The sequence below is a fragment of the Callorhinus ursinus genome, unplaced genomic scaffold, assembly GCF_003265705.2.
Source record: "Callorhinus ursinus isolate GAN/ISIS: 27379988/994484 unplaced genomic scaffold, GSC_fseal_2.0 scaffold7, whole genome shotgun sequence".
NCBI lineage: Eukaryota > Metazoa > Chordata > Mammalia > Carnivora > Otariidae > Callorhinus > Callorhinus ursinus.
Genome location: NW_027397069.1, coordinates 6,950,858 through 6,966,848, shown reverse-complemented (window position 1 = coordinate 6,966,848; position 15,991 = coordinate 6,950,858). Strand labels below are relative to the sequence as shown.

The 15,991-nt window shown below is 35.9% G+C and overlaps 1 protein-coding gene across 1 annotated transcript in view; it reads left to right on the top strand.

Annotated features, from left to right (window-relative positions):
• The window catches only part of TM9SF2 (transmembrane 9 superfamily member 2), a 58,082-nt gene that overhangs the window by 19,925 nt on the left and 22,166 nt on the right, over nt 1–15,991 (top strand). Inside the window, exons 4-9 of the mRNA XM_025874644.2 lie at nt 423–550; nt 4,590–4,719; nt 5,999–6,123; nt 8,100–8,211; nt 9,432–9,511; nt 10,288–10,396. Coding sequence (XP_025730429.1) covers nt 423–550; nt 4,590–4,719; nt 5,999–6,123; nt 8,100–8,211; nt 9,432–9,511; nt 10,288–10,396 — 684 coding nt within the window. The remainder of the gene's footprint in view (nt 1–422; nt 551–4,589; nt 4,720–5,998; nt 6,124–8,099; nt 8,212–9,431; nt 9,512–10,287; nt 10,397–15,991) is intronic.

The window sequence follows — 15,991 nt, the reverse complement described above, 5'->3', positions numbered from 1 at the left end:
ATCATGGTCTGTTACTGCTGAATCTCTCTTACCTGGCACAAGGGGGCACTTAACAAATATCCATCAAATGACTATATGGACATAGAAACTTGTCTGCTTATTACTAGAAAGACTGATGTTCCATTTTGTTCTGCATGTAGTTTTTTTCCCCTTCTAGGATTCAGTTACATTTAAAAGGTGGGTGGATTGAAATAACCAAAAATAAAAATAAAAACTATTACTTATCAAAAGAAAAATTGATTTAAATTTTTAGAGAAACGGTAAGATTAAAATTTAAATGTGATTGAGCAATGAGAAATTTAAAAAATATTATCAGTATTAGTGCATTGAAGTAATTTCACAAGACTAGTATTTTTACTCATGGCATAGGTGTGAAGGACCTAGATATTTTGTAATTTGCTTTTCACTTTATTTTAATACAGTTTACATTTAATAAGGAGGAGACCTGCAAGCTTGTCTGTACGAAAACATACCATACAGAGAAAGCTGAAGACAAACAAAAGTTAGAATTCTTGAAAAAAAGCATGTTACTGAATTATCAACATCACTGGTAAGACATGGAGATTTTAGACTTTTGTTATTTTCCATTCTTAGATGCCACCTGTTTCATTGAATATATAAATTACTTCATTAACTCTATAAAATATAGCAAATCAATTGATTTTCCTTTTTTGTTGCTAGTAATAGCATGAAGTATGACTTCCACTTGACAAGGATTACTAAGGTTGATGGCTTACAATATCATCTCTTAACTGCTTAGATTACTGTAATATTTGGTACTTCTTTTGGTACATAGACTGGTACCTAGGGCACCCTTCTTTTTCATATGTAGTTAACAAGAGCATATTTATGCTTCGAGAGAAGGACCTGGATTGGTCATCTAGAAAAATACTGTTATTTTATACTTGTAGGCCATGAAAAAGACCATGGGAAAACAAATTTAAACTATATTTGATGTTTGATAAATAGCATCTATTGCAAATAAAACACTTGGATTTTGAGTAACCTGTTCTTTATTTTATACACATGGTGTTACACTAACTAGGTCTCTGCCAGTTTGTGTTGTAATCAAAAAAGCATGTAAACCTATTTTATTTTTGATTCTAAAGTAGTAGTGACTCAAAAAAATAAAAGTAGTATTGAGTCACTATACAGAATTCAAATGTGGAATATTTAGAAAAGGGTCTAAAGGGCCAACTTTTCAAGTGTAATCATTATTATTCTTCCAGATAATTTTGCTGACAAATGCCTTTATTCTATGTGGAGTCCTAACTTACAAATGTTTTGCCTCTTCTAAAAAGTGTAAGGTGTTGGAGGTAGTGAACAGAAAGACTGTCTTCATGTACTTCCTCTTGAATGTTTGTCCTATCAGTATCTCAGATTGACTCATTTGCCCACACTGAAGGAGGTTAGGAACTATTGATCTCAGTTTGACATGCCCAGATCCTATGGTTCGAAACTGTGCTTGGAGCCTATCATTCTGTCCCTTCTCCCTTCCATATACACAGAACAAAAAAGTCCTAGGGAGGGGCAGCCTTGGGTCACTTACCCATCCATGAACTAGTCTGTGATTAGAGGGATTCACTCTGATTGGCCAGATGGGTAGAATCTGATTCAGTCGGCTGAACCATATAGGAACAAGTTTCTCATAGCAGGGCACTGTTAGAATAAGGAAGGAAACTTGCCTGATTACACTTGTGTCATCTTCTTCCTCTTGTGACCCTCAGTGTAAATAGGAACTTGAAATCTCCTCATTTCTTTGGTTTCTAGTAAACCAAGAGCTTTTTTCTTCTAGGCTACTATGAGAATACTATGTAATTGCTGAATCAGTATAACTTGGGGTACATTTGCTTATTCATAAATAATTGGTGCTTTCTCTTTGCTTCCAATTGTTCTTTAACGGTCTTCAAAATGATACCTAAGGCTCAGTTCTTATAGTTTCATGTTAGCCCCATCCACCCCCATTTACTCTTAACAGCTACTCATTTGTTGGTGGAATGAAAGAATGGCTCTTCAGGCCTACAGGTTATTTTTAGCTGTTGCTTCTACCCTCTGTTCTTAGAATACTGTTTAGAGGCTTGCTCCTAAAGGTACTAGAAACACCTCCCCTTCAATAGTTTCCTCAAGGTAAAGTACTTAGAAATATTTTTAGCCTATTCATGACACAATTAATGTAAGTACTGTTTTGATGCCAAAATGCATATAATAACAAGAATAAATCATTTAAAATAGTTTATGAAGTTAGAAAGCATTTGATAATGAAATTGACTCAGTAATTTGTGATGGGTGTGAAACTATTCTGCCTAAAAAACTTGAAACTTGCTGGGGTTTTCCCCATGACATTTTTAACCGTATTACCTTTCAAATGATTAGAATGACAGTTAATTAAGAATAGTTAATTTTCTCATCTAAATTAATGAATACTTGAAATTCTTATTTGGGATGTTAGAATACAATTTAAGGATCTTCTTGGCTTACCCTGTCAATAACCTAAGCTACTTCTTGATTTTTGAGAATGACTAATGTTTTGATCTTAGCGCCAGACACTTGAATTCCCTTCAACTCTACTCTGCATGGTTTGTAATTGTACATCTTGCCAAGTTTCTAGATGTTCGCGACATTTCATTTTTAAAAGTAGTATTATAGAGCTAGTTATCACAGTATTTAAATTTTTTAGGTTCATAGCTTATTGGACAGAGAGGGGTCTTTGAAGATATTTTAGTCTAGTGAGTTCCAATCCTGGATCCCAGCAAGCTAGCAGGGGAGGGGAATGATATGCTGTTTTCAAAAATTCAAAATCCTAGCAGTGTAAATGTACACTTATTAAAACTACAGAGAGTAACTTAAATGCCAAGTTTCTTTGCTTTTGGCTACAATTTTCTGAATGCATTGTGGTAACATAGGTTATTCCATTCTGATCAGAAACTCTGGGAATTTAATTTATTGGGGAAATGAGTTATAAATAGATGAGGTTTCATTAATAGAAGTGTTTCAGATGGAGTCCATGAAAGGTAGAGGAAAATAATGGAAAGGAGTCCTTGATGGTAAAAAAAAAAAGGGGGGGGCAGTCATTCAACCTTTATCCTTTTGAGTCCTTTTTTTCCCCACTGTATCAGAAAATAACATTTTTAGTATTTTTGGTGTTGTATATTCAGATAACTAACTCGCTAACTTATTAGCAAAATTTAAAGAATGTAATTTTTATTCAACTTATTAGCAAGGCAGTAATTGAAAATTATATTCTTTAAATTTTCTTACATTTATTTCCAAGTGTTTGGGGTTTTTTTGTTTGTTTGTTTTGTTTTGTTTTTTAATGCTTCCTATTGCCAGGAAAAGGTTATTGTGTCAAGGCATCATATAAATGATAAGCTTAGGATGCTTGCTTTTAAAAAGTCTAAATTGCTTCTTAATTTCTCATTTTGTAACTAGCACTATAATCTTTATGTATTACTTTCTCTACTATGATAGTTTAAAGATACTATAATTAATATATTCCTTGATTGAACTTCATTCTCTTAAAAAATTAAAGCTATTAACTGATTGTTTAAGCCTCCAAAAAATCCAAATTAATTTATTTTATATAGCATTGCTTTATGCTTCTAATATTTTATAGCCTTTTTCATGGGAACTACTGGCCTGCTGGTTATAATAATAAGCAACTTAATAGTGTAGGTGATTCTAAAATTTGGTATATTGGGTACTATTAAATAGCATTTAAATGTGACGAGACATGTTTTATTAGGTCATTAATGTATACCTTGGGTGCATATAGAATCATAATTTTACTTCCTAAGGCATACATTAATTAACAAATAAAACATGCCCTGGAGTGTTGTCTTATGACTGTAATATAGCTAGTGTATTTTTAGTAATTTTTTAAATTTGTATCCTGTAGTGTGCTCTTGGCACAGGGGACCACATGCTCGGACTTTAATGTAGTTAGACAATGCCACAGAACCTTATTCTTTATTTTTATCCCTTAAGTTCGTTTTCACTATAGAACTTTTAAATTTTGTTTCTCTAGTTTTATTGCAGCATTTCTTTTAAACATAAGTTGGATTTACACAGCTTTAATAGATAATACTATATTTTCACTTTTTTCACCTGGCCCTTAAGTTAAATATTTTCCCATCTTGCAGTTATGTTCCTCTCCTTTTTATTGAATTACCAAGTAATAAAGGACATTTGCTTCTATACTGTTCCATCAAATTTTTTTCCAAGGAACTAGATACATTGCTTTGCACCTAACTTAGAGCTTTGAGTATTTTGCTAAAGGTAAACTATAGTTACATATCTAGATAATGATGTTGTTAAGTTAGCAACTGCAGTAAATTTATAAAATTCCCTTTCCTATATACATTTATAGTTTCAAAGAAGCTATAAAGTTTTTTTCTTCACTATAGTGTATCAAATATTGACATAATGCTGTTGCCTATGAAATATACCACATCTTATCAAAATTCTTTTATTGTAGTTTTGACATCTTAAGGCATTTGTAGACATTTAAATTTTATGAAGTGGTAACAGCTTTGGGCACTATTTCTTAGTCATGTTCGACGATTTCTAACTTGACTTATTTCTGTGCATAGGATTGTGGATAATATGCCTGTAACATGGTGTTATGATGTTGAAGATGGTCAGAGGTTCTGTAATCCTGGATTTCCCATTGGCTGTTATATTACAGATAAAGGCCATGCAAAAGATGCCTGTGTTATTAATGTAAGTGCATGAAAAACTCTGTGCTACTTTTTTTAAAAATGTTTTTGGTATGGAAGGATTCAGTCTTTACCTGGACAAAATTTGTTATAGATAGTCATTGGATGAGTACAATTCAGATGTTCTGAAGCACAACTACTTAGACCTTAAACATAGGCCAGATTAAAAACGTATAAATTTAATTCTAGAACTAAAATAATTTAGATTTAGTTCAGTATTCACTGAAAGTGTCTGTTATATGTTAAGCACTATGCTAAGGGCTGGGACTTTGTATGTTCTGACTCTATTAAAAGTTAGACTCATAAATCTTACATATATATTTTTAAAAGTAGATTAGTGGAGTACCAGAAAGACCTCATTATAAGTTCATGAAGTTTGTATTACAAATTTTAAGTCCATAAAATATTATATTGCAGAAGTTTGGTATTACACCTATTTTTTTAAAAGGTAAATGCCTTGGGGTGCCTGGGTGGCTCAGTCGTTAAGTGTCTGCCTTCGGCTCAGGTCATGATCCCAGGGTCCTGGGATCAAGCCCCGCATCGGGCTCCCTGCTCAGCAGAAGCCTGCTTCTCCCTCTCCCACTCCCCCTTCTTGTGTTCCCTCTCTCGCTGTGTCTTTCCCTGTCAAATAAATAAAAAATCTTAAAAAAAAAAAAAAAGGTAAATGCCTTTATGGCCATTCTTTTATATTTAAAAATGATAGTAAAGTGAAGATGTTAATAATAGAAAGTATTAAAGTTATTGGGAATATATATTAAATGTTGTGTAATCAGGTCAATCAGGTTTAATCTCTTAATTAATATGACTTGATGGTAGAAGTTAGCGTAAGCTTGATCTTGAAACTGGTTACATTAGCTAATGCTTTTGGGAGAGTTGACCAGAAACACTTAAATAATTTAAGTTATTGGTTTAGTCTGGTTATAAAACTTCCAAGAAGGGAAAGTGTTGAAATGTGTAAGATTTAGCATGCTCATAACATGTAATATTTTAAAATTTATTTGGTTAGTTTTATCTTAAGTGGAAAAATAGAAAATATTAGATGTGTTCTTTTTAACAGGCACCTACTTTTATGTAAGAATTACAGCATTAAAGAAACCTAATTTGTACTCTGCCAATTAGTTGTGGCTTATAGAGAGTTTAAGCTTAAAACGTAAAGGTTTTTTTTATGGGGAAGGATTAAAACTCTGTCTAAGCTCAAATTTTCCTGCTTGTTGTGCCTCATTTTAAAGTTTTGTTTTGACTCTTGTATAGCCAGTTTTCTACCTTTAAGTTCTGTTCCATAGTCAGAATTCCATGAAAGAGATACATTTTACATCTTCAACCACGTTGACATCAAAATATACTATCATGTTGTTGAAACTGGGTCCATGGGAGCAAGATTAGTGGCTGCCAAACTTGAACCAAAAAGGTAACTATACAAAACAGGTAAATAAATGTGGGGGTGCCTGTCTGGTTCAGCCGGAAGAGCATGTGGCTCTTGATCTTGAGGTTGGGAGTTGGAGTCCCACGTTGGGTGTAGAAGTTACTTAAAGGGGGGCGCATGGCTGGCTTTGTCAGTGGAGCACGCAACTCTTGATCTCAGGGTTGTGAGTTCAAGACCCATTTTGGGCATACAGCTTACTTGAAAAAATAAAAGAAAAAGAAATTAAAAAGTAAGTAAATGTAAGTGAAATTATTCCCAAAGAATAAATATTTGGGGCCTAGTTAACTTTTTCTTTAATCAGTATTCTGACATATAATCCGGCATTTCAGGATTGATTTTACTAAAACTCTCTTTAGTGTGATTGGTTATTGAGTTGTGGGTTGTCCAGAGAAATCATACAGATATTTTTTTTCTGTTATGGTAAGTGGTCAAGCCAAAGTGCCTTTTTGTTTTGTTTTTTAATCCGGAAGTTTTGACACTTTTTTTTTTTTTTTTAAGATTTTATTTATTTATTTGAGAGAGAGAATGAGAGAGAGAGAGAGCACATGAGAGGGGGGAGGGGCAGAGGGAGAAGCAGACTCCCTGCTGAGCAGGGAGCCTGATGCGGGACTCGATCCTGGGACTCCAGGATCATGACCTGAGCCGAAGGCAGTCACTTAACCAACTGAGCCACCCAGGTGTCCCAGAAAGTTTTGACACTTTTGCTGTGTCAGCTTGGAGTGGAGAATGTGAGTGGTTGGGACAGGGTTTTCTGTTATAGTAGAAAAGCATTGCCTCTAATATTTTGCAACTTGACCTCTCATTAGCGGCCCAAATGAGCTGATTTTTTTTTTTTTTAAGTAATCTCTATACCCAGCGTGGGGCTTGAACTTAGAACCCTGAGATCAAGAGTCCCACACTCTTCTGACTGAGCCAGCCAGGTGCCCCCTCAAATGCGCTGATGAGTGCTATCATTTCTAAAATCTCCATGCACTGTTAGATGCCATTGTGTGAGAAGTCACTGAAAGAGCATCTTTTCAAGTTGTCAGTATTTTTAGTATGAAAGTACCTGTCAGTTATTTGTGAGATTTTTTTTGATTGAGTATTCCATTTTTTTTTCATGTTTCCCCACACACACCCCCCCCACCTCACCATTGAATTAGCCTTTTTCCCATGCCACTACTGGTAAAGAAATGCATGCCAGGGTGCCCGCGTGGTTCAGTTGGTTGAGCCTGGGACTCTTGATTTCGGCTCAAGTCGTGGTCTCGGGGTCATAGGATCCAGCTTTGTGTGGGGCTCCATGATCAGCGCTAAGTCTGCTTGAGATTCTTTCTCTCCTCCTCCTCCTCATCCTGCTCTCACGTGCACACTCTCTCAAAATAAAATAAATAAAATCTTAAAAAAAAAAATCCGCCTCTCTCTGCCCCTCCCCCATCTCACGTGTGCACTCTCAAAAAAAAAAAATGCATGCCATTATAAGATGGCAGTTAATTTAAACTCCCTCAGTATTTATTTTTTTTTTTTTTAAGATACTTACTTTGGAAGATTTGTTTCAGAGAGAGCCCACTCTCATGAGATGGGGGAGGGGCAGAGGGAGAGGGAGACAAATAGACTCCATGCTGAGCAGGGAGCCAGATGTAGGGCTTGATCCCAGGACCTTAACATCATGACTTGAGCCGAAATCAAGACTTGGACGCTTAACCAACTGAGCCACCCAGGTGCCCCCTTTTTTTAAAGATATTTAATGCTCTTCAAGTATAGTGCTTTCAAAAGTTTGTTTCTAATTTTGAATAATAATTTCTTACACATACTTATAACTTAGTCCGTTATTTATATGAAGTAAATATTTGTACTATTAAATGTGACAGGAATAATTTTGCCTTTGACTATAGTAGCATTGTAAAATATGTAGAGTCTCTAGTCTTTACCCCATTTTTAAAAACTGTACTTTATCAGCATCTTGCAAAATGTTTCCTCCACAGCTTCAAGCATACCCATACAGATAAGCCGGACTGCTCTGGACCCCCCATGGATATAAGTAACAAGGCTTCCGGGGAGATCAAAATTGCCTATACTTACTCTGTTAGCTTCCACGTGAGTTTGTTTTTATCTCTAGTATAACTCAGAAATTGATTTTAAATTCATACTACTTAAACTAATTAAAAATATTAATGATTAACCTTGTCACATAGATAAGCTTTTAATGAGCTGATTTGGAATAGTTTGTCAGTGCACCAGGCAACATAATCACACTCAAAACTAAGTCTCCATTTAAATGAGAAGGTAGTAAATTGCAGAATTGAACCTGATTAAATGTTAAGTCATAAGAGATACATAAAAGACAAAATGTAGAAAATAGGCCTAGATAATGATATGAAAATGTCAAAGATTTATGTAACAAGCATTTGGGAAAGCAACATTCTTTTAAAGTCTGAATTAGCATAAACTTTAATGGAGTGTTCCCTGATAGTAGATGATTTATATAGGTTCTTAGGGAATTCAAGGGAGTGTTTTCATTAATGGAGAAGTTTCTTAGGAAGAAAGTAAAAGTTCACTTTATGAGAATCTGAGGCACTATTCCACCTCTATTTTTTTTTTTTTAAAGATTATTCATTTTAGAGAGAGATAGAGAGCATGTGCGTGTCGGAGGGAGGTGGGTAGAGGGAGAGAAGCAGACTTCACACTGAGTGCGGAGCCCGATGCAGTGCTCAATCTCACCACCCTGAGATCACAACCTGAGCCCAAACCAGGAATTGAACACTTAACCTACTGCACCACGTAGGCACCCCTCCACCTCTATTTTTAATAAACTGTCTTGGCGATCAAGTATAGTTGTGACGTTTACTCTCCCCCATATAGTGTGTAATTTTGCAAACCTAGGGCAAAGAACACTATGTATTTCTTTCTAGGTATTAAGAGCTCATTGTGGGTGACACCTGCCAGATGCTCAGTTATGACTGTAGTGTCTCATGAGCATAGATGGCATCAAAGAGAATAAAAAATAAGTTATACCACTCAATTTTCTAAAAAAATTATTAAGTCAGCTCTAAATTTTGATATCTAAAATAAACTTTTGTTAAAATTTAAAGCAAGACTTTAAAAAAATACAGGTAACTAAGTACTTTTAGGAACTCTTTTATTATTTGTTATTTACTGCTGAAACTTATGACTAATCCAAGTTATGATAATGAGAAATTACATTCGTTAATTGAATGGGAGGTCAGGCTATGAGTGGAAATGTTTGGATTCTTAATATATTTTGTCAGCAAATGCTTATTTAAAGAGTTTTGTTTTCTTTTGTTTTATCTCCCTAGGAAGATAAAAACATCAGATGGGCATCCAGATGGGACTATATTCTGGAATCTATGCCTCATACCCACATTCAGTGGTTTAGGTAAGAGTACAGAGTTAATCCACTTTATGCTCTGGGCTTACTCTTTGTTTTGTCCCTTTGAACATCTCCTTCATTCTCTAATCCTCTCTAGTTCTCCAGAAGTCTGGGCTTTTGAATTGGATAGACTTGTGTTCAGCCTTGGCCAGGTCACTGTTTGTGAGTCAGGCGAGGTCACCCAGTTATTCAGAGTCCCATTTCTTTATCTGGAAATACCTGCCTCACGAGACTGTCCCTGAGGATTAACGGAGAATGAATGAAACAGAACATTTGAGCACCTTACCTGAAGTGGAAGAAGCTACTGCTCATGTTATGACTATTTATTATTATTATTATTTTCTTCAGAGCATGACTCAAAATTTTTATCTGGAGAGTTGTTCGTGGTGTTGTCACTTTACTTTTTATGCTTTGTTAACAGACTACCTTTTGACACTCATTAACTTACTGAGTAAATTTGTTTGTCATAAATTTCTTGAGGATACAGACCTTTGTTAATCCCTGCAGCTTTTATTGAATTTATTTGGGCATAGTACTTATTTAATAATGTTGACCACACATAAAAAAAATTCTAGTTCTCAACAGATTATGATGAGATTATTATGATAAGTATATAAAGTTATGTATCCACTAGAAGGACACGTAATAGAACAAAGCTCATTGAATCTGTTGGATTTTAGGTCAAAGTTTGATTTTGATGAATACTGTTTTAACATTATTGAATAAATTTTTTAAAAAGGTAATTAAGCTGCAGATTAATCCTGACGTGTTTATTTCTACAGCATCATGAATTCCCTGGTCATTGTCCTCTTCTTGTCTGGAATGGTGGCTATGATTATGCTACGGACACTGCATAAAGATATTGCCAGATATAATCAGATGGATTCTACGGTGAGTGAAACATTTGACCTGCTAAGAATAGTCTGTATTTAGTTCTTTGGAAAAAGTTGAAATAATGGCTTTAGACAGAATCTTTCTTCTTAAAAGTTATCCTGAATTCACCTTTTCAAATAAAGTGATCCTTAAGAATTGGTATTTTCTAGAACTGTAGTCGCTCCAGCATTCAGAGCAGCACTGTTCATAGCCCCATCTGTGTTAGTGGTTTGGTGCAGAGTGAGCGTAGGTGCACAGCTCCAGGTCTGTCCCCCGTTCTCACATACGTGCTGTCAACTCAGATTTTCCATTCCCAGCCTGCACCCACCTTGTGAAACAGCAAAGTTGAGTGGAATAACTCCCAAGCAGTTTTTATTTGTGTGTGTGTTTAGCTTTTTTAAAATTAATTTTCACTGAGTTTTATCATTTCAGCCTTTTGGCATATTCAAAGTAATTTAATGTCCCAATCTCATTTATTCTCAAAACACTTAAAGTTATATAATGTTATACATTTTATACTTTTTCATTGTATAGCAGCTCTTTGATAAAATTTCCACAAGAATCAGGGCGCCTGGGTGGCTCAGATGGTTAAGCGTCTGCCTTCAGCTCAGGTCATGATCCCAGGGTCCTGGGATCGGGTCCCGCATCAGGCTCCCAGCTCAGCGGGAAGCCTGCTTCTCCCTCTGCCTCTCTCTCTCTCTCTCTCTGTCTCTCGTGAATAAATAAATAAAATCTTTAAAAAAAAAAAGTTTCCACTAGAATCATAGTGACTTGTAATGAATACAAAAAACTCAGATTTTATTGCTTTCTTTTCTCTGAATTCTTAGCCTTTTCCCCATAACTTTTCTGTCCTAATTAGAAAAAGAACATATTAATGTTTATAAGCTTTTTAACATTTCTACGCTACAGTCTCTTTTCCATTATTTTTACTGATTATTTTATTAAATATTTTGTTAAAATAATTTCAAAATACTCTTCATAATTGGCAATTTCAAATGGTATTTTCTTCTTCAGTTGTACCATGGTGCCATGGGGTGGAGGCCATGGCACCCCTGCTTCCCCTCTTGCTCTCATTCCTTTTGCCTCCCTTACTGTAGTGGTCCGAGCAAGGCTGTTCAAACATAACTCAGATCGTTCACTCCTGCTCACAACTGTCCAGTGGCTTCCCATTTCACTCAGAGTGAAAGCCAGAGTCTTTACAGTGGTTTGTAGGCCTTACAGTGCCCCCTTGGAGCTCTTCTCCAGCCATACTGGCTTCCTTACTATTCCTCAGACATGTCAGGCGTGTTCTCACACCTCCGGCCTTTACACTTGCTTTTCTCTCTACCTCAAATGTTATTTACTCCCTCAGATATTTACACGGCTAGCTTCCTTACCTACTTAGTCATTACTGAAATAGGATCTTCCCAGTGAGACCTTCCTGACCATCAAATTAAAATTACACCTTTCTGGCCCCATACACATCCATACTTTCTAAGTTTTCTCTGGAGCACTTATCACCATCTAATGTACTCACTTGTTTTAATTGTCTGCCTTCCCAATGAGAACACGTATTCAAGAGGGATTTTTCTGTTATACTCACTATAGTATCTCTGGTGTTTTAAACAGTGCTGTGCTTTTATAGTTGGTGCTCAGTAAATGTTTGTTGAGTGAATGAATCATTCTCTTTTTTTCTTTCCTTTTTTTAAATTTTATTTTATTATGTTAATCAGCATACATCACATCATTAGTTTTTGATGTAGTGTTCCATGATTCATTGTTTGTGTGTAACACCCAGTGCTCCATGCAGAACGTGCCCTCTTTAATACCTGTCTCCAGGCTAATCCATCCCCCCACCCCGCTCTCCTCTAGAACCCTCAGTTTGTTTCTCAGCGTCCATAGTCTCTCATGGTTCATCTCCCCCTCAGATTTCCCCCCCTTCATTTTTCCCTTCCTACTATCTTCTTTTTTTTTTTTTTTTAAACATATAATGTATTATTTGTTCCAGAGGTACAGGTCTGTGATTCATCAGTGTTACACAATTCACAGCATGAATGAGTCATTCTTTGATGTACTAGCCTTGTTGATGCGTTGCTGGGCTCATGATAGGTAAAAAGGTATCCAAGGACTATCTTCCAACTCCACCCTACCCCCCACAAAAGTGAGCTGAGACCAGAGCAGGAAACAATGCAAGCACAAGAGGATGGAGTTCTCCTTTGAGAACTGACTCCTTTGAGTCAGTCCTTATATAAAGTCTCTAACCAACTGGGAGACTAAACTTTGGGTCACTAACAAGGGAGCTGAACCTCAGTCTCCTCCTGTATTAAGTATGGATTCTTGAAGGGGAGCAAAATGATTCTAAGTTAGCAAGTGCCTTCTGATTCTTAGCAGAATCAAGTAGAAATCCTTTGGGGTAAATTCTCCCAAATTTAGGTTTGTAGAATTCCCCCAATTTAAGATCAGTAAAATATGATCTAGGGGGTGCCTGGGTGGCCCAATCAGTTGAGCATCTGACTCTTGATTTCAGCTCAGGTCATGATCTCAGGGTCATGAGACTGAGCCTCATGCTGGGCTCCATGCTTGGCGGGGAGTCTGCTTGGGATTTTCTCTCTTCCTCTCCCTCTGCTCCTCTCCCCTCCCCTTCTCTAAAATAAATAAATAAATCTAAAAAAATGATCTGTTAGAAATTCACAAAAATTTACAATAAGCAACATGTTTAGAACCCCCCTGAAGATTTCAGATACTGCAGCTCTTAATTACAGAGTATAAAGTATATGAAAAAATAAGAGGAACATTTAGATAAAGGAAACACAGTATGTCCCAAGCGGAAGAAATAAAAAGAAATCCACATCTAGATCAACTGTGACAAAACCATAGAACACCGGAGAAAAAAGATCTTAGAATCAGCCAGAGGGGGAAAAAAAATTCGAGCATCTGCAAAAGAAAAACAATTAAATTGGAAATGGAAGCTCAGACAAAACATCCTAAATCAGTGAGAAAAATTGTTTACATGGAATCATGTACCCAGAGAAGGTATCTTTCAAGAATAAAGGTGAAATATCTTTTTCAGATGAACAGAAATAGTGGACCACAGACCGTCACTGAAGGAATATCTATAGAAGTAAACTTTAGCAGTGAATCAATCAATCCATCGATTGATCAGACCTGAAGAAATTTCTATAGAAGTACTTTAGCAGAAAATAAATAAAAACCAATCCCAAAGAGATAATTTAGGAAAATAGGTGAACAAAAAGATTCCAAGTAAACATTTTCTGTTTATAATAATAATGATTCTAAAAATTTGGAGATTAACAAAAGTGTATCAGCAGGGAAAACAAATTTGATGTATAGTATTGGATAAAGTGGGTGGCCATCTGGTTAAAAAATAAGGTAGATTCCAACCTTATTCCTTATGTTAAAATGAAAATGTGAAACTATAAAATACTACGACACATGAGAAACTGATTTTTAAATCTTGGAGAAGGGTAGAATTTTTCAAGTATCACAGAGAGCCAGAAGTTATAAAAGAAATGATTGCTCTATGATTACTATGTTAAAAAAAAATTGAATAGGAAGAAATACCATTAAGTAAAAGGATAAAAGTCAAATGGGAAAATATTTAACACGTCACCAACAAAAAGTTAATTCCTCATAAATAAAGAAATCCTAAAATCATTACAAAAACAATCATCAGCCCAGTTAGAAATCAGGCATGGTACATGAAAAGAGAGTCCATTAAAAAGAAACACAAGGGATGCCTGGGTGGCTCAGTCTGTTAAGTGTCTGCCTTCAGCTTAGGTCATGATCCCAGGGTCCTGGGATCAAGGATCGAGTCCTGCATCGGGCTCCTTGCTCAGCAGAGAGCCGGCTTCTCCCTCTGCCTGCAGCTCTGCCTACTTGTGCGTGCGTACACTCTCTCTCATGCTCTCTCTGACAAATAAATAAAATCTTTAAAAAACAAACACAAATGGTTCTTAAACATATAAAAAGATATAACATTCATAATAAGAGAAATGCAAAATAAAACTGCAGTGCAGGATTGTTTGCTCCTCTGGCACACTGGCAGAAATTAAAATGTTTGATAATATGTTGGTGGATTGAGGACATGAGCACTTTGATACGTGGTTTATGAGAATGTAAATTGGTGTAACTTATGAAAGGCACTTTGGCAATATTAGTTTATAATGTAGATAGTTTGACCCAACAATTCAGTTCTTAGAAACTAACTTGGATGCAGAGGTTTTTATTATTACTGCTATTTTTTAAAAACAATGTATTATTGCTTATAATAACTAAAGATTTTCAGAAACTCAAAAACTCATTAATAGGGGACTGATTTTATAAATTACAGAATGTCCCTGCAGTAGAATACTATGCAGTCATTAAAAACAATGAGGCAATTCTGTATATACGACTGTGGAGGCATCTCCGTATTATTAGACTAAAACAGCAAGATGTGAAATAATGTGTATAATATGCTATGATTTATGCAAAATGAGAAAAGGTATTCACACATTTCCTTATGTATAAGCAGAGGATCTCTGCAAGGGTAGTAAGGAACTCGTCGTATTTGTCTTCTCCAAAGAAAGGGGACCTGGCCCTTTATGGAAAACTTAGTTTTCACTTACCTCTGAATTTTTTGGTGCTTATTCAGTAAAAAAGTAATCAGAAATGGTCCCTCGTCTGTAATACTACCCCACCTAAAAGAAGAGGTTAATGGACTTTTTTCCCTCATACTTTTAACGTCAACATTCACAGAAGCACGGAGATGAGTACACCCGTCACCCTGGTCCAACAGTTCTCAGCTCATGTTTAGTCTTTTATAGAATCCCACCAGTTCCTCCCTTTCAGTTATTTTGAAGTTAGTCCCAAATGTAATTTTATTTAATCCATTTAGAACCCAGATACTTTTAATAAAACTTCAATTTGTACATTCTTCAAAAATGACCGAGTATAATTCCATGGTGTATATGGAAGTATTTTGGTTTTTACTATTGCCTTATATTAGCCATTGTAAGAGCAGGATTAGTACCTGTATAAAAGTTTCCATGTTTCAAATTCCAGTTGATTTATATTTACTAAAAAATATGTGTAAATGTAACATATTATCAGTAGCATTGTCTGCTGCTCACAAAGGTGGAAGTTTGGGAATTTGGGGTAGAGATGAGATGCATCCTGAAGGAAATGTCGAGAAATGAGGCTGAAAAAGTAGCGGGGGCCAGAGTCTGAAGGACTTGTAATTAAATACAGTTTGAAGGTCACAGGGAAGCTCTTAAAGAATTTTAAACAGCACTGCATAGCCAGGTTTGTGATGTAGGAAAATCACTTTGAATATTATGTGGAGCATCATTCAGAGCAGGGCAAGATTGAAGGTACAGAAACTGGTCCAGGGGTGTTTATGGAACTCCCAGAGATAGGATGGTAGCAGGAAAGGGGAAAGGAGCTGGACAGACAGATACAGAAGGGGTTTAGAAGGCAGGACGGAATACTGTTTGGTTAACTATGGAGAAGGTGGAAGAGGGAAAGACAGTAAATGACCCGATGTTTCTGGTCCAAAACACCCAGTTGGTTAAAGAACCCTGCTGGATGCTGTATTGAGAAGTAACTGAATAGAGGCAAGGGCAGGAACACAGA